Source organism: Calonectris borealis, chromosome 1 (genome assembly GCF_964195595.1).
Source record: "Calonectris borealis chromosome 1, bCalBor7.hap1.2, whole genome shotgun sequence".
Classification (NCBI taxonomy): domain Eukaryota; kingdom Metazoa; phylum Chordata; class Aves; order Procellariiformes; family Procellariidae; genus Calonectris; species Calonectris borealis.
Window position 1 is genome coordinate 161,680,005 of NC_134312.1, and position 19,334 is coordinate 161,699,338.

The window sequence follows — 19,334 nt, forward strand, 5'->3', positions numbered from 1 at the left end:
GTACGTTTGTAAGCACAGGGCAATCTTCCATTCTTGTCAAAATAGGCAGTCTCACAATTTATTTATTTTTTTCAAACACTCCCATAAATGTCAGTATGTTTTCTGCCACAGATATTCTGGTGCATCAATGTGCTAAAAATACGGCATGCTATAACTTACTATTACAAATACAGGGGCAGGCTCCAAGGTTGTTACTCAGGCCTTATAGCAAAATTCCATGAAGTCAAAGCCATCTGTGTTTGTTTTTATCTTTAAAAACATATGGGAATGCTGATAGATCGGGAAATCATCATGTGTTGCGTTTCATTCCTTGTTTAACCGACATTATTTCTATAAACTAAAATAACATCGCTGAAATGTCAAAAGCATTTGCAAACACGTAGTTTTAAACGATCCTGGAAGTTCACACTCAATAACATTCTGATACTAAAATATGTAATTTGTTAATTACAAATGAAATCACAGAATTCATTAGGCAGAGTATCTACCTTTGGGAAGTTTGGAGTGGGAGTGACTGACATAATTTAGAGGGTTATGTTGTTATTGTTTACACAAGTACCTAGCACATTCTTTCTTTCGCGGTGTTAAAGAGAAGCCCTGCCACCAGCCATGGTGCAGTTCAAGCCACCTCTGAATGCTCTGATTTTTACAGAGTTCTGAGCACTGAAATGCAAATTACGTTCATCCGTTTTCAGATCACCCCCGTGAAGAATTATAACCCCAGCTATTAGCCGCAAATGCTAGGAAAAGTTCTGGTGGTGTTCCAAAATGAAAACCACAAAAACGCATCTGATGCCTCAAAGCCCTTTAGTGCAGCCGCGGGGAGCAATGTGTTTTGCCGGTGCTTCCATACAGGTATCGACTGGAAGGTTATGGCTGGCGCTCCCCTTCTCGCTCCGCTTGTGCGCGGCTGGGATAAACCCCAGGGCTGCAAAACAGCACCCGAGGGAGCAGGAGGATGCGCCTTGGCCACGGCACACTTCCCGCGGCATCTCTGAAACGTGATGCTTTTCCCAGCATTTTTGGTAGCGGAACTTTGTCCTCTGGTGTCGTAGGAAAGCGTGGGCAGATAAAAGTCAAAATACAGCCAATTTAAGGTAGGAAAAGAGGGGCAAACTCTGGACAATGATGAACGAGGCTATGAATGTGAAAAGCAGCCTTACGGCATGTTGAAATTTCTCCTTCAATTCTCGTACTTTGCAGGAGGAATTAAAATAACGTGTAAATATCTGTGCAGATTTCACCTCAGGTAGGGCAGGGAGCATAATAGAACCTTCTGTTAAGTGCAACTGCCTGACACGGAGGCTACCTAAGAACACAAAATTGGTTCAACGTGGGTACAACGTACCTGTTGGGATAAACGCTGCATGTTGCTGCAACTGAGCATTGGCAAGAGCCTGTTGATAGTGCAAGACACTGGGATTGAAAACGGCACTGGCACCATTGCTTTTTTCAAGTGCTTGTCTCTTTGGTAAAGGGTGCAGAACACCAGGAGGAAAGGCCTGTAAATAAGAAAGTTAGTTAAAATGGCGTCATTTTTGAGACATCTGTAACATATACATAAATACAAAAACTTATTATTCTTTAAAGCGGCTAAAGATGCCTCGCCATGCATATTAACTCAAAGCACAGCAATGTAAAATGAGTGAAATTTTGTTATTGATAGCAAAAGCATGGTACTATTAACCTAAAACTGTAGCAGCACAACTACTGAAAAGAAAGGCCTTTAAAGCAACGAAAATGGCATTGCCTTTAAATAGGTTTTCAAATATTACAGGGAGAAAAAACCACTTGTGTTTCATTGCCAAGTATTTTCTTTTTTAATTTAAATATCGTTTCCTATTATTATACAGATTAATGGATTACGTTAAGCGTTTTCAATTACAGAAGCAGTTTTATCTCAATTCGACTTTTCATGAGAGGATATTTAAAAAAATGAAACCATGTTAGGAACCAAACTAAATCGTCTGCGTTTATTACGTATGAGAATGAGATGGATAAATAGAGTTTCCGGTAAATTAACGAGTATGTGAAATCATTTCCGGTTGATGTTCAAAAGTAAAGCGATACAAATTTCATTAGTTGCTTCTCTGAGAAAAAAAAAAAAAGCTACATGCAAAGCAAAAGGTGAAAGGTCAAAGTACCAGGTCTACAGTTGCTTCGAGAGGTCGCTTCATTGCTTTGGCAGTCGACTGAGTCTTTTAATAACAGGCAGCGAGCACATGATGGCAGTGGGCCAATGGGATTCAAGCGAATTAACATACAGGTAAACAGCAAGCAGAGGTGCATCATGGGAACGGCATTGCATTTGTGGATAGGTGAGAAGGAAAAAAATATTCTGAATGCAATATACAACATACAAAACACTAGGCATGCACAACAACAAAAATGTCTTCTAAAGAAATGAATATTACATCTCGAATTAGTACCGAAGCAAAAATGCATCTACTATACCTTAGTTAAAAGCATATAAGAGAGTAAAATATAGATGTTTGAAATTCAGGAAAGTTGAGTAAAACAGCAGCTTGCAGACACTATTAAGCATCATATAAACACTTCACAGAGATGCAGAAAGTTGTAAGGATACGCCTATAAGAATTCCTGATAAGTTAGTTAAGTCACATTTTAAAGCGGAAAAAATCGATTTGGAAGGCTACATTTTCAAATACAAAGCACTAGTGGACGTTCTAATGCATTGTAAATGCTATTAATATCAGTGCTTGCAAGGTGAGGGTCTTTTAATTAAGAGAAGTGCATCATTCAATAGATTCGGGGTTCAAAATGAGAGAGGTTCTCCTTTTCCAATATAAAGCAGAATAAGTAATATGTCTAGTTACACTAACTTATCATTAATTCCTTTTTTTTTCCCCTACAGCTGGGTCATCTTTGTAGTTTTTTTTTTTCCTTGTAACTTACCACATTATATTGAGAGGGAAAAAAGTCTTTCAGAATTTAAAACATGTTTTCTAAATTTTGCTACAACCTTCAGTACTAGCTTCAGGAGCAGGGAGTAAAAATACTGCTCTCGGTTCATAAGCAAACATTAACGTACGAGTTATGGTACTAGTCCAGCATTATTAATTTTTTTAAAAGAAAATATTTAGGCATAGTACACAGGCATATACATTTATGTATACTTCCATTATAAGATCAAACTTATGGCTGATATGATGGCATTTTGTAAAAAAATCTTCTCTCATAAACTACTACTTTCAAGTTTTATAGTGTAAATAATTCTTACAAACCTTTAGAAAGGAAAGGAAGATTTACTTAGAAATCAGAATTTTTACTTTTGTTTTTTAAACACAGGCTGACATTTAGCTCTTTTTAGGATATGCAGATTATGCCTATCTTGACATCAGTATGTGGAAATAGGGAAGAAAAGTGGGAAAAAAAAAAAAAGAGGACAAGGCACAAAATGCCTACAAACAGCTTATGGTCACATGGTTAGCTAGTGCCAACAGGGTATTTTGCAGGATAGCCCTCGCTTTGCCTATTTCTTGTTCCTGGCTTTGTTGAACCACGTTGCATGAGGCTTCCCAACGCCCTCCCCAGCTCCCCTTCAGCACATTTCTGGGTTACTGATCTACAGGATCTGCTCATCAGTTTGGGTCCAAGACTCAGACATAACAAGAAACACCTGGTGCAAAGTGAGGATCTGGAGAGCCTTCTTGCATCGAAGCAGGGCGCTGTGCAGCCAACGTGTGGTACCCCCATGGGCACCCCCCCGGGAGACATCACTCCGTCTGCACGGGGCACAGCCTCAGATCCACCCTGCATCCACCACGGATGGAAGTCTACACTGAGGTGAAACATGACGACTGAATTCAGCATTACGTGATGATGAAGTCCACAAATTCAAATCAACATCATTAAGAGTAAAGCGTTCCAGTTAATTACCTTTATTATCCAAATGCAGATCTTATCTGATCTCACTAGTTAACTTATTATCTCTGTGTTTATGATTGCTTTTCTCTACTTCTTCTCCATGCTCTTCTTAACCTCACCTCCCTATTTTGAAGCTTTTTGCTGGCTTTCCCCTCATCTTCCGCAGCAAATTCAGCCTCACAGTTTTCCCAACCTGAAGGCTTTAACTTGATCTGTTTCTAGACCTACTCATCAACCTTGTTTCCATGTGGTCTCCCCCCCTTTTCAGGCTTTCAGACCAACTGTCCATTTTTCTCTCCCACCTTCATCTTTTCTTTCATTTTGTCCTGATAGTAAAACCACCTTTGCCTCTTTCTGTTCCATCAGGTAATCTCCATCTCAACATTTGATCTCCTACATAACTAACAACCAAAAAAATCAATAGCTACAGACTGGAGAGGAAAAGGCTATGGAAAGCAAATAAAGATAATAATAAAAATGATCAAACATGCTGAGGCATAGTATTTGTCTGCCGTATGTCACATTGGTACGCTACAATATCTCCTGGAATACGAGCAAGATCCACACAGCGGAGGCCTGCACGGATGTGCAAGGAGCTCCTGACTAAACTCAAATGCAAGAAGGGAAGCACGCAAGAGGTGGAAGCAGGGACAGATGCCCCAGGAGGACTAGGGACACAGCCTGAGCATGCAGGGATGGGTTAAGAGAGCCAAAGACCACCTGGAGTTGAATCTGGCAAAGGATGTGAAGGACAATAAGAAGGGCTTCTCCAAGTGTATCAGCAACAAAATGAAGACTAGGGAAAGTGTGGGCCCGCTGTTGAATGGGGCAGGCGACCTGGTGACACGGGACACGGAGAAGGCTGAGGTACTGAACGTCTTCTCCACCTCAGTCTTTACTGGTAAGACTGGCCTTCAGGCCAGTGGGAGACTAGTGGGAAAGTCTGAAGCGAGGAAGATTTACCCTCGAAGGAGGAGGATCAGGCTAGGGAACATTTAAACAAACTGGATGTACATAAACCCATAGCAACTGATAGGATGCACCAACGGGTGCTGAGGGAGCTGGCCAATGTCACTGCAAGGCCACTCTTAATTACCTTTAAAAGGTCACTGAGATCGGGGGAAGTTCCCAAAGACTGTAAGAAAATAAATGACACTCCTATCTTCAAAAAGGGCAGGAAGGAAGGTCTGAGGAATGACAGGTTGGTCAACTTCACCTCAGTCCCTGGGAAAGCGATCGAGCAAATCCTCCTGAAAACCATCTCCAAACACATGAAAGCCAAGAAGGTGATGGGGAGTACTCAGCATAGATTTATGAAGGGGAAATTGTGCTTAACCAACCTGACAGCCTTCTACGCTGAGACTGGCTTGGTGGGTGAGGGAAGAGCAATAGATGTTTCTCTTGACTTCAGAAAGGTTTTCAACACTGTCTCCCATGTCATCCTCACAGACAAACTTATTTAGTATGGGCTAAATGGAAAACAGTGAGGTGGATTGAAAATTGGCTCAACTGCCAGGCTCAAAGGGTTGTGATCAGCAACAAAAGTCCAGCTGGAGGCTAGTCACTAGTGGTGTAAACCTCGGAGAAGTGGTTGATACAGAAGATAGATGTGCTGCCACTCAGAGGGACCTGGAAAGGCTGGAGAAATGGGCACAGACGAACATCACTAAGTTCAACAAAGGGAAATACCAAGCCCTGTACCTGGGGAGGAACAACCCCAGGCAGCAGTACATGCTGGGGGCCACCCAGCTGGAAAGCAGCTTGGCAGGAAAGGCCCTCGAGGTCCTGGTGGACACCAAGTTGAACATGCACCAGCAATGCGCCCTCACAGCAAAGGCAGCCGACAGCGTCCTGGGCTGCATCAGGACGAGCATCACCAGCAGGTCGAGGGAGGTGATCCTTCCCCTCTACTCAGCACTGGTGAGGCCGCATATAGAGCACTATGTCCAAGTCTGGGTGCCCCAGTACAAGAAAAACGCGGACATACTAGAAAACAAGGGGCTCCAAAAGATGATTAAGGAACTGGAGCATCTCTCACATGAGGAAAGGCTGAGAGAGCTGGGAGTGTTCAGCCTAGAGAAGAGAAGATGCAGGGGGATCTCATCAGTGTATATAAATACCTGATGAGGGAATAAAGATGGAACCAGACTCTTCTCAGTGGTGCCCTGTGACAGGACAAGATCCAATGGGAACAAATTTAAATAGAAGAAATTCCATTTAAATGTAAGTTTTTGGTTTTGTTTTTACTGTAAGCATTATTTAACCATGGAGCAGGTTGTCAAGAAAAGTTGTAGAGTCTCCATCTTTGGCATGGAGGCATGTCCTGGGCAATCTGCTCTAGCTCACCCTGCTTGAGCAAGGGGGTTGGACTAGGCGATCTCCAGAGGTCCTTTCCAACACCAACTATGAATTCACATTTTAATTTAGGCTGTATATTCTTCAGTGACTTTTTATACTCTCTGATGCACCACATGAATATTTGGAGCTCCCCAAGTACCATGATAGATGACACTGCCTTCTAATGCACTTTACATTTAAGCTGTACATGGTCTACAGCCTCTTTCACAGTGTCTTACCCCTTCCTTTTTACTTCAAATGATGGAGTCATCTAAGATACCTGAGTAAAAATTCCTAAACTTCAATGTACAGAAATACAGATGGCATTTTCTGCAAGGTCCCAGGCTGCAGAATTCATTGACCTTCAACAGTCTTACAAGCTTTGCCTGCAGTGCTCTAACCCTATCCACAGTGCTCACCTATAACAGGACCCTCTGGACCAGAGCAATGCAGCCATCTCCCCAGCCAGGAAGGAAAACCTCTTGACACAACTTCAACCTGGGAGCAACCTGCAAGTGAACCCTACAGGTAAGCATTTGTATTTCTGCCTTACTTTTGCTCTCTAGATCCAACTGAGTATTCTTGGTCATTCCAACTGAGTATTCTTGGTCATTTTTGGGTGGCCTTACAGGCACGTATCTTTTCTACCACTTTTTTGTTGTTATTGCCATTCTGGTGATTTTTCATTCACTCTATCTGATTGTTTCAAATCTATATTAAACAAAAAATAGTTGGATTGTAAAGAATATTTTCTATCTGGTAGTCTAAATATGCCATTAAAATATTTTGCATATATTTTTCTGCAAAAAGTTACCCTGAATTACAGGTCCCTGCCTTCTTCTCCTGTGACATTAGAATGCTAACATTTCAATTCTGTGTTTCCGAAGATGCTTCATCTTGCTTTAAGGCTAATGCAATTCCAATTACGGCTTATTTAAAATCACAGGATATATATCCAACCATTACTGAAGCACAAAAAAGTGAATCCTCTCATCTTTCTCCTTTCTTCTTTAGTATACTGCCTAGAAATATTACATTCTCTAAATGGACAATAAATATTGCACAATATGAGCTAATTACAATAAAAAACCAATCTCCTTTGCTTTAATATCCAGATGGTATTCAATTTCTGCAAGCCCAGGAAAGTTTAACTAAAAATCACCCAGTTTGAAACAGAGGTTGGGGATACTATAAGAGAAAGAAAATTAAAACTTAAGAAATGTTCTTCTGTTTGGAGGTTTACTTTCTTGCACAACTTACCCTTTGTCCCTCAAAAAGTCTGGTCTTTGCTAATTTGCTAAATACAATAGCTTGGGGTAGTTATATACTGTACTGTATTGTGTTTCTGGTAGGCTTTTTACCCAGAGAATAACTGTACTGTCTATAACTATTGTATGCACTGCCCACAAGTCCACAAACCACATCTGCTTAATTATTCGTCCACTGCCAGCAATGAGGACAATGATTCTTTGAAATGCTGCGAGCAATTTTGTCTCCGAAGTCAGATCCTGCATGGTCGATTTATTTAACTTTATCAATACCTCTCTATTTAAATTTATCAACTTCCCTGGTAGCAACCGTAAGGGACATCCAATACTGGTAAATGGATGGGCTGACTTGTCTGAACAGTTATCAGTAAGAGCTTAAAATATCTGAAAATAGAAAACCCTCAATCTCTTTTCTTCTGATTATAGTTACTATGCTTTTTCGTAATGCTTCCCATTTTAGCTTACTACTTTTAAACCCTGTTTTTCTAATAGAAAAATTGTGTCAAAGAGAGATTCAAGTAACTTGCCCATGATAGCGGGAGAGGCAAGAGAAGTCTCTAGGAGTGAGATTCATCTAACCAAAGTTCAAAAAGATATAGTCAACACTTTTTAGTCAGCAGGGATAGACATGTGTCTACAGAGGGCAGTCCTTTCTCATCCTGAGACAGGCACTAGTGGTAGATCAGATGAATGTGCTGTTTTTGCTCCACTACCTATAACGTGAGACCAAGGTGGCTAGGCTAGGCTCAGTTATCTAACCGTCTGACATCTAAGGTGGGGCGAGTTGAATCCTAATACAGGTTTCTTTTCAACTACCAATCTCTGAGGCAAAAGCTCTCTCTTTGCTTTTTTCCCTTTTCTTCCAAATTTCCACATGTATATCTGTCATCAAAGAGCTAAACCAGCGTATATGCCCCTATTTTTCAGGGGACATTGAAGTTTACCAGTTTTATTTCTGCTCAGAAATACTAGGGGCAAATTTAACATACAATCAAGGCAGAGAACAGAAGTGGTATAGTGTTTCATTTGCTTCACTGTCTTGGATAGAAATACAGCATTAAAATAAGGGCATTAAAAAAAAAAGTGCTTCCTCCCATCAAGCAATAGTAATAATTTTATAAATTCTTATCTTTCACAAAAAAAAAAAAAAAAGAGGCAAAAGAGAAAAGAAAGTATAAGCAAACAGCATTAAATTGAAGCAAAATAGGCATCAAAGAGCTTCTGTCAAAAAAAGGCAGCCATATATGCCAGCACTTACCATCACAGTCGCAGCTGCCGCAGCTGCCTGGGCTGCCACCGCAGCCTGGTTGGCTTGGTGTTGCGCCGCTTTGATTTTGGCCTGCAAATGTGCAGGAGGGTGAAAATACTTGCATTTCTCCCTCATGCAACGACCTTTTATGTAATCCATACACACGGTTACGGTGTTGTCGTTTGTGTCAATCATTGTGCTGTCTGCCGGATGCGCAAAGCGGCAATCAGTCTCTCCACGTGCACAGTTTCCCCGCTGGAACTCCCTGCACACCTACGTGCAAAACAACACGCGTTGCAGGGGAAAAGCTCGGCGCAACGCGAAAGGGCAGGGAGAGCCCCGCACCCCCAAAAGACAGACTGCCCCCTTCCCCAGTTAGTTCAAGTTTTTCAGCAAATTCAATCTAATAAACTCTTCACCTTCTTCTGGGAGAGGGAGAGGGAAATGCATCTATTTTACCCTTACGTGCTTGGCTCCTCAGGTAGCTCTGCAGTACGGTGGCTAAATGAACTTGACATGCAACAGAAGCATTCCCAAATGCCTTTCCTTTTACCTGCCTAGAAAACACCTGGGAAGGATACTTACTGAAGTAACTGCCCCTGCAAAACTAGCTGGGAATCACAAAACATTCAGTCCCTTTCTGACTACGCTTTATAATCTTGCAGCTCCACTGGCAGGGAAGGGGTTCCTCTTGCTGAGACCCAGGGAAGATCTGCATCAGATGCACTGTATTTTTTAGGGAGTCTACAAACAAAATAGAGAGGCTCCTTAAAAATAATTTTCAAAAATGGGCAGAATGAACACGCAGATTTTCCTAAGAAGAAACGTGCTCTAGACACTTGTGCTTAGGCTTTTGGGAAAGTTTAGGCTTAGGCTTTTGCTTCATTTCTGCAAGAGCCATTTGGCCTTCTCGTATACTTGGATCACAGATTCCACCAAGCCCAGCCACGTGGAGATCCATCAACACCAGGGAAGCTCTGCACATAGCTGGGGGCTTGCCCCTTCAGCCTGCTGCAGGGTTGGTAACATTCGACACCTCCTTGTAGCTCAAGGCTGAAGGGCTATACCGTTGCCTTAATATCCATCCATAAGGCTATAAACTTCCCCTAGTATCAATGCATAAAAACCGGGACAGAATTAATACTGCAATAAAAATCTGCTTGTTAGATATTTCATCAAGGCATACCTTTACAGGCATGAATAGTTGAGGTATTTTGGAGGAGATTAACTTTACGAAAGATGAAAATTCATGTTGATGCCTGTGTATTAAATTTGAGCGAACGCACTACCTTAAAAATAAGTGTTTAATTACCACTGACTGCAAGTGCAGAAATCCTGCCTGGTTACAAGGTCTTTATTTGTGGCAACTAAATTTAAATATCGTTTCTAAAACAACAGAGTTTTTCCCCCCAGGATCTTTCACGCAGCCTAACAGAGGGTTGTATTTCTAGTCTACAGTACCTCCAGTTTATCAGTCCTGAGGAGTTTCTGGGTAGCAGTTGAACCGGGGACTGAAACCGGTGGACTTCCAGGAACAATGACAGGCGGCGTGGGTAGGATCTCAGTCGGGACTAAGCCAACTCCCGGTGTTACTGGCGTTAGGTAAGGAGCAAAGCTAATAGCCGTGTTCGTTCCTATTGTGGGACCCACTGGAAATGTGGGCTGCAAAAGAAAAACACAGACCGAGATGAAAAAAAACCAACCCCTTAATCAAGAGCTTACTAGTTGTCTTCTGTGTGTTCTTTCTGGTGCTGATTCATTTTCTTAATGAAAAAATTTCAAACAGCTGGCAAAACACACGGCATACTCTCTTCTTTTAATCACGTAATACATTCCAGCGGCATACGAAGAACCGCCTTTGTAGCTCTATTATTGGAAAAAAGGCTGCCGATGCAAAGGAAGTCGTACTTTGAACCTGAATCTCTACGGAGGTCCAGCTTACATTGCAGGCTTATTTACACATCCAAAAGTAGAAATAACACAGACTTTATTGCTTTTTCTCAATACCTGTTTTCCTTGGAAAAACAGGCTATTTTTCAAAGTACCAGATTTCATAGGTGAAGCGTTATTAACTATATTAAAGCCATATTTCTAATAAGAGTATATATAATGAGCTCTTTGGCATGTAACTTCCATCTGTTTGCATGCTGTATTTTGCCACCTCCTGCAACTATATGTTACTATGGCTCACACATCGAAAAACCTCACCTTTGCGAATGTTTGTGTGCTCAGCTGTCACCAGTGGCAAGCAGAATAAATATTATAATCTCAGCTGGACACAATATTTAGAAAGGGATTATTAAGGCTTAGCTAGAGTTCATCTTATGAAAAAATTTGATTGGAAGGAATGATACGGGTCTAAAAATCTGTTTCATGCCTTCCTACAGCAAGTCAGTAAAGTCATGACCAGAAGGAAGACCACCTGTGTGATGCTAAAACGCAGCCCTACCAAGGCAGAAGGGTGGGTTTGTTACCACCAGCTCCATGGAGGGTGGAGGCAGAACATCACCATGGTCAGACCACGGTCAGACCTGGAAAGTGCTTTAGTTCTGCAGAGCTGACATTTACCCCACAGAGTGAAGCTGTAATTATAAATGAGGAAAAACTATGCAGAAAAACAGGAGGCATCTCAGATTAGCTTTGCCAGAAATTAAGTTCCTAAATAAGCCGGCAGCTAGAAATGAACCACTCAACAGCAGAACACTAAGGGAAGACTTAAAAACACTTAACGAAGGAGGAGTGTCTTTTTCATCAAGGTGGCCTGCATGGCCTCTGTCGGAGAAGGGAAGCAAACAGAAAATACGCAAGAGAAAGCACAGGAGCTAGAAGGTTTATTTCTGTTTTGTTTTGGGTGTTGTGGTTTTTTTTTTTTTTTTGTCTTTGGAACTAATTACTAAATTATAAATGAATGTGAGTTAGTACCAAGAAGATGCTTTGAGCAGCAGGTTAGCCAGAGTACCCAACTGTACGGAAATGGCATCTACCTGCCTTAGAGCGTTAAAAGTGAATAATGCTCTGTTTTTATCAGAGATCAAAACTGCTTGGTATCCAACAGCCCAGTTTATATGTCAAGTGCAAGCTAAATTCTTTAGAGCATAATAATGAACATTTATAAGAAACAACAGTTCCACTATGTTGAGGACAATATGTGTTATGTAAAACATAAATAACAGCTTTGTATCAGATATAATTTTACGAATAAATCCACATGTCAAATGACTTCTATGGAATTTTCTTTCACTTTTTATCCATTTGGTCAAGGCTGAGTCATCTTAATCTGGCAATTCATGCGAGACAGAGAAATAAAACCCAGCACTTTTATCACAGCAATCAGTACAGAAGGCATTACGTCAATGAAATTGTAAAGTTCAAATGATGAAATGGGTGAGTAGAAAAAAAGTATCATTTCGCCACTTCAATTTTCCTCGTAATAGTAAGAGGTGGAATCTATTAATTAATCAAAACCTTTTCTGGTGAAAACTCAAGCAGTAAAAAACCAGGAAATATCAAACCACAATATGCCAATATACCAAGACACATTTTGATCAACATTACTGGAAATTCAGGGACCTCTGACCCAATTTTTGCTCATGCCTCCCACCTTACCGCAGATGTTTCACATGTAAAAACACATTTGAAAAAGGCATCTGAGGTGAGCTTCCTGTGACCAAATACAGATGTCTTCCTCTGACATCCTGTGATAGCCCGTGGAAAGACAAAGGCACTTAAAAAACAAATCATTTAATCCGAATGCAGACGTCTGAAACAAGCCAAGTGAATAGTAATTAGAACTGCCTATGTCTTTTGATAAACTATAAATGGACCTTGGAAGCCAAACGCAGAAGTTGATGCCAACACTCCAGATGCCTCAAGTTAGAGTAAGAAATCCCACTCCAGTGCCTTACAGCAGGCATTCGGATTGAGAAAACTTCATTAGCAGCCATGTGTGAGAAGTTTAATTCAGATTACTTGCCTAACCGTGCTCTGGAAGTCTGGTACAATGAGGAGCTCAACTGCAAACTGTTCAGCCCAGAACAATTGATCATTTTCATGTATATCCAAAGACGCTGCCCGTGCCTGCAAGACTCTAGTTTTATGTTACCTTCTGGATTTGAAGCGTCCCAGGCACCATACACTTTACCTTCAGACTAAATGCTGAGTTTGTAAAGTGCATGCTAAAGCAGTTCTCTGTCTTATTCTGGGACACTTAATCTTTACAAGAGAGTAAGAAAACGCTACCCAGAATGACATTAACCTTTGCTCCTGGTACTGGGATTAAATACTATTTAAAGCCACTGAAACCCATAGGCTCCTGAGAGGGGAACTTGCATTCCTACTCAAATAACTTGCTAGCAATTATTATTATTATACAAATGTTCGCCTCCAGAAGGATTATAGGTAAAAATCTTGTAAATTTAGACTAAACCTGACATGAACTGAATGAAGGGAAAAAACCAAAAGAGAGAAAGAAAAAAGAAGCAAATGAGACTGGGATAAAAAAATACATCAAATCTACAGCAACACTCCATCGTATCTTCAAATGCAGATATAAATGAACGTATTCCTAGCATCTCAGCAATTCCTTAAGTCAACAGATAGGGACTATTTTTATTCACACTAGTTTAGAGAACTTTTGCAGGTCGATATAGTCTTCTACAACTTTACTTACCAATAACACCATCAGAGAAATATACTTACCACTGGCTGTAGTGGTGTCCCTGGAAACATGAACTGCATTTGCTGGGCAAGCATTGCTGCTGCAGTTTTTTGTTGGATTAAATTGTTTCTGCCATTGATTTCCAGTTGAGTTTTTAAATGTGTTGGTGGATGAAGGTACTTGCAGTTCTCCCTTGTACAACGACCCTGGAAAAAGAAGTCACACTAATTGGTCTACTGCTTTTGATGATAGTTTAATGCCTTCGAGCAAAATATTACACCATAAACTAAGCAAGAACTAATGAAATACAGGGTGTTTCCTGGGAACTATGCAGCAGGCTGGGAGGAGCTGATGGCCTTGAGCTCTGCCTCAGCCCACTACCTCTGACTGATCATTAAGGTTATTAGCCATGAAAAAAGAGAAAGACTTTGAAAATAGGTGATGGCATTTTCATTGTTAAGTACAGATCACTGCTATACAATTAATACTCTGAGTATTATCCAGACTGCCTGAAATGCCTCTCATGGTATCTTGGCTAGAGTGTTACCATAACATAAATGTTTTTTATCAATGACATTACGAGTAACAAATTTAAACCTTCTTTAAGAGAAATACAGCTTTTAAGCACATTATATTAAAAATAATTGTGTGTTCACAGCAGTAAGGATCTAAAGTGGCCACACTCTGCTTGTGTTCTCTCATACTTTCACCTTTATTCCAGTTCACTGCCTGCTGGCCTCCTGTTTTTATTACATCAGCACAACTTTGAACTATTTCCATTCAAGTATAAAAGAACAGAAGTCAAGCTGGTACTTTCGCAGCCTAAATTCAGAAACAGTGCATGGAACTAAATCTGAAGGTACACAGCAAAAGTAGAACTCCCTAACAACCTGAAACCAGGAATTTTTAGACAGTTATGAGACAATAAGAGACAATAAAAGTATGGGTGGGCAGTCACCTCTGAGGTGGCTTGTGTTTGGAGGAGGTGGACATGGAGCACACCTCTACAAGAAGTGCATGCTGACCAAAACATAGGTAGAGCAGCATAAGACACGCTGATACGTTCTCCCTCAGAAAGGGAAATCGTAGGGTGCACCAGCAGGTTGTGCAGCTGCGGGGCAGAACCTGCTGAGATTGGAAGCTCCTCGATGACACGGCTCACACACAGTCACAAAGTTTTAAGAGCTGTGACCAGAGGACCTGGAGCATTAGTCAAACTGCATTTGACACACTCAACTGTAGAAGATAAGTTTCCAAATGGAGACATTTTTAAAAAGTACTTTTTAAACTTTCATTTCACTGGTACGAGGGCTTTACAATTCGTAGCCGAGCAGGAATATCCTCCTATAGCGAAGAAAACATTAAGATCCCTATGCAAGAACATCACACAGTACACACATACGCTGACTCTGTGTATGCATACACACACACACACACTGCTACAAAATCTTCATTACACTTCGAACGTCCCAGAACAACAGTGTTAATGCTATACTACTTACTCAGACACCAAAACACTGCTGATTCTGCCTCTAACCTGCTATAAGGATGTAATAACTACCTACACAGGAGTGAGTTAAACATGTTCAGGAAGGTTCTCCTGCACCGAGGCCAACGGGAATGCAAACAGCTATTTCCACACTATTAAGCTATTGAGAACAGCCCTTTCCTGAACTGCGCCTGGCCACGGCTCGGGAGTATGCTAAACAGCAGAGGCCAGAAGAGTTCAAGAAAGCTAAAAATTTAAAAAAAACCCCCAACAGTCTCGGCGTTCAGGAACACTTCTTGGTGCTGTTTTAACCTGTTAGTATCGATGCAGCCATTTTCAGGACATCATGCCTTCCTTCTGACTTCTGTTGTGCGAGTCACTAATGCTGCCTGGTTTAATGAAGTACACAAAAGGAACGTTACTTTGTCAGCTGGCATGAGCAGAACCAGAAACAGTCACGATTTGATGGACACAGAAGAAGGCTGGCTCTTCCACTTGGCGGGGGGGACAAGGCTATCACCTTCATAATGTTAAACTGGGGCACGCTCAGCACGGGCAGTGAGCGTACGCTTTTGTGTTGGCTGATGAGGCCAACTGATTTAGACATTTTTAACTGAGATCTATTTAACCTTAATCTATTTTGTATATGAATGGTTCATACAGCAAATCTGAAAATTAAAACAGAAAAATCAAATCAAAAATCAAACTACTCTACCTGATGGAAATATCTACCTATGGAAACAAAAGTGCTCCTCAAATAAGGATTGAGAGCAACTCTCAACCACAGTGGCTTTTGAAGTACCTTAAGCCTGAAGAGCGCCTTCAGCCAGCCCTCCACTCCTACCTCTGAAAGCACACGGCTACTATATACCATCACTTCAAGCTCTGCAAAGCAACGCACAGTGCACAAAAGATTGGTTATTTCAGAAAACTTTCCAAAATAATCCAACCATACAAAAATATACTGTCCTCTCTAAACTTACTCATGTCTGTGCCTCATTTACTAGTTTTTTGAGCTCCTGGTTCGCAATGAACATACTATGAAAGAGCTGTGTGGCCCCATAGCGCTACTATAGAAAGTGCTGTAAACAGATCAAGCCTTGTTGAAATTAAATGACCCAAAATAAACTGCAGTGGAATGAGCACTGAAGATAGTGAGCAGATTAATCCAGTCCTAGCTACCAAAATTAAATAAATTCTGAGACCAGCTTTCACTTTTTGGACCTACAATGGTTGCAGGAAAACGCCTATAAGCAACTTTTCATTCCTTTTTTAACAAATGCTCCATGACCCTCTGAACTCCTGATGAGATTAGTTTCAGAGAGGAGCCAGGCTGATTGCAAGAACAAAAATTCAAACTTGTAGTGTCATCTCAGTCAAAGGGGACCCTGGATTTTTTTGTTTATTAAGAAGTCAAATATGAAGTCCAACTGAGATGACAGCACATATCAACCAAACAGCAGAACAGGCAACTGTACACAACATGCAGGGATATTCAACATGTTGGTTGGGTCAACATCTACAATAACAGTCCACTTTGGATTCTTGCAAAAAAATACTATGAAAGCAGGCCACCTCATAACAAAAACAGAGACAAAATTGAGTGCTTTAACTTTAGGATGCATCAGTATCAAGCCTCTGGAGCGAGGTTTGGTTCATCACAGCTCTTAAAACCACAGCAGTTCAGGAGGTGCTCCACAGACGTTCAGTCCTCCCGGCACACGGCGGCACAAACTCTGTCAGCAGGATGAGGCAGGCAGCAGGGAAAATAATTGCTTCACACAACTTTTAACCTGCTCCCACATATGAGTCAGAGTCCTGAAACTGAGGGTGCAGACAGATTGGTTTGAAACTTAGTCCCTAGAAACTCCTGTCACCCCTGAAGCGAAGGTTATCAACAAGCACATCATAAGCTGTTGTGCACTTCCCATGCGAGTTCACCTGAAAAAAATCACTTTCAATGAGCTGTGTCCTTATCTGCAATGGATAGTAACAACAAACAGACATCAGATTAAATTCGCAGCACTCTGTTACTCCCCTCTGTTACCCTGCAAGGATGGTACCTACCTCGACCTTTCATTTCTCTGCCTTTGTCCTCTACAACTAGCCTAGCCTAATGCATAGGGACACATTTCAGGCGGGTAATGGAAAGTTTTAGCAGAAAAACTACTTTTTTACTGCTAATTATCCAGACTGGGAACATGCTGTGGCTCGCATCAGGGGTGTGCCACAGGCTTCATTCCAGTAAAAAAGTGGGACAGGGAAAGGAGCTGGGAACTCAAAGGACTTCAGTGCCCATCACCCTGGCACGGCAACGAGAGGCTCTGCTTCTGCAGGGGCAATGGTCTTGGGAGTTGCTACCTTTCTGGCTTAATATCAAAACCACATCCCTTAACAAGCCATGTCACACCATTGACTTTTTTTTTTTAAATCAATAGATTTCTCTATAAAGAACAATAGGTAGTTTGCCTAAAATCAATGGCACAAGACAGCCCACAGACTGGAGTATATTAAAAAGCTAGGTATGTGCTAAAAATTATAATTTTAAAATAAGCAGAACGAGGCGAGTGCAGAAGTAACACCCTGTAACTCTGCATATTAAAATACTAAGAACCCATTTCCCGTCTACAAGTTTACGGCCACATCTCTGTCTTGAGTATTTTATAAATCCACAGCTTTCTTCAGTATTTTACTATTGCTCTAATAGTAACAACAATAATAATAATTCATCCAGGCCCAGGCTGGGAATTGCTTATGCATAATAATGAGTTAGTTTTTACTTACTAACATTACTTTTATTTTTCATAAAAATAAGTTGTTTGAATTAAAAAAAAAAAAAGGCAAAACGATATTTCTTTTATCTCTCAAGCTGAGAATCAACTAATGCATCCACAACCATTTCACTCAGGTACTAAATTCTGATTTCAAGACAGGGGTCAATACATATTCTTAGCATGCTTATCATAAAAGTCCCACGAGTAAATGTAACAGCCCCATCTATACAGTCAATCCAAAACTGCTGTAAGACGCTTTTCTGCAGCACAATGTGGTGGGATTTTTGGAAAAAGGAGAGGCTAATTCAGGTTGGAAGGGACCTCGAGAGGTCCCCAGTCCAACCTGCTCAGAGCAGGGTCAGCCCTGGGGTCAGACCAGGTTGCTCCAGCCGGGTCTTGGAAACCTCCATGGGTGGAGCCTGCACAACCTCTCCAAGCAATCTGATCTACTGCTTGGCTGTCCTCACGATGAAGATGATTTTCCTTATATTCAGTCTGAACGTGTCTAGTTTCAGCTTATGCTGGCTGCCTCGTGTCCTCCCACCATGCACAGCTGTGAGGAGCTGGGCTGCACTTTTGGACAACCTCCTTGTCCTTGAAGGCTGCTCTTACAGGAGGAGCATCACCATTCAACGTCGTCATGTTGTCTTCTGTTAGTGTGCCCGTCTCAGGTTTGAAGCCTGAGGGATATATGTTAGGTTTTTTAAACCATACCAGCGAAATTAAGACTCCCTCTTTGCTTTACCTCATACTTTGGGAAGGCAGCAGCCATGGTTACCTGCCATCCTATCAAAGCAGCAGTGTTATCCATCATCAAACCAATCAAATTATTTATATTTTCCTTAAAGAGTTGAAATGGGCAAAGTCCAGCTTTGAAGCTGAGCATACAAATCCAAAGTTAATCGAGGCAATTTATTGATACTATTAGTGGGAAATAACAGAGCATGCCTCCCACCTTACAGCATAGCCTAACATCTGACATGGGACACCCCATCATCTTTAAAAAACAGGTTATTCGACGAGGAGAAGAAACAGGGAGGCTTGCTTCCTTGCAGATGTCTGTCCCTTGTTCCTAACCTCGTTCCCCAGGGTGCTTCCAGTTCCCACCACCCACCTCTGTTCTCCCTAAACTCCCAGCTTCCTCCTGTACCCCACCTCCCTCCTTCCTTCTCCCCCAGAACACCCTCCCTCCTCTCCTAACTATAGACCAGGAAACAACTCACACGATAAATATAACCTGCTCAAGCCGTCCATGTCCTGAAGGGCCAGCCAAAATGTTCACGCGGCTGGCAGACCACGCTCGGGAGCGGCTCGGTGCATGCTCTAGCCTTTTCCTTAATGGGGTAGTAATTTGGATCTCTCTCTTCTACCCAGACACTGATTTTTGCATAACCAGTAAGAACTTTGCAATATGCCTTTGAGATGTCTGCTTCTAGCAACTTTGCTTGAAATTGGCCAGGGTGTTCAAAAGTTATTAGGGTGCGAGGGTGATACTGGCAAAAATATGGATAGTGCAATTATGCAAAACCTGCTTCCTTAAGAAAACAAGCTAAAACTAACAAATGCAGATGAAATTGTATGATCTCCCAGGATTAAATATGCAGTCTTATGGGGGAAAAAAAAAAGTATATGACTTCCAAGACATGAATGGATTTAGAAGGCATCTGAGCAA

At 41.4% G+C, this 19,334-nt stretch overlaps 1 protein-coding gene across 4 annotated transcripts in view; it reads right to left on the minus strand.

Moving 5' to 3' along the window:
- MBNL2 (muscleblind like splicing regulator 2) overlaps nt 1-19,334 on the minus strand; it is a 112,090-nt gene that overhangs the window by 21,984 nt on the left and 70,772 nt on the right. For 2 of the 4 annotated variants that reach the window (XM_075138268.1, XM_075138258.1), the window contains exons 3-7: nt 13,441-13,605; nt 10,204-10,404; nt 8,752-9,015; nt 2,145-2,198; nt 1,349-1,502 (exon numbers count right to left, since the gene is read on the minus strand). In XM_075138268.1, the coding sequence (XP_074994369.1) occupies nt 1,349-1,502; nt 2,145-2,198; nt 8,752-9,015; nt 10,204-10,404; nt 13,441-13,605 (838 nt within the window). The remainder of the gene's footprint in view (nt 1-1,348; nt 1,503-2,144; nt 2,199-8,751; nt 9,016-10,203; nt 10,405-13,440; nt 13,606-19,334) is intronic. The other 2 variants (XM_075138285.1, XM_075138275.1) reach the window with 1 other exon arrangement.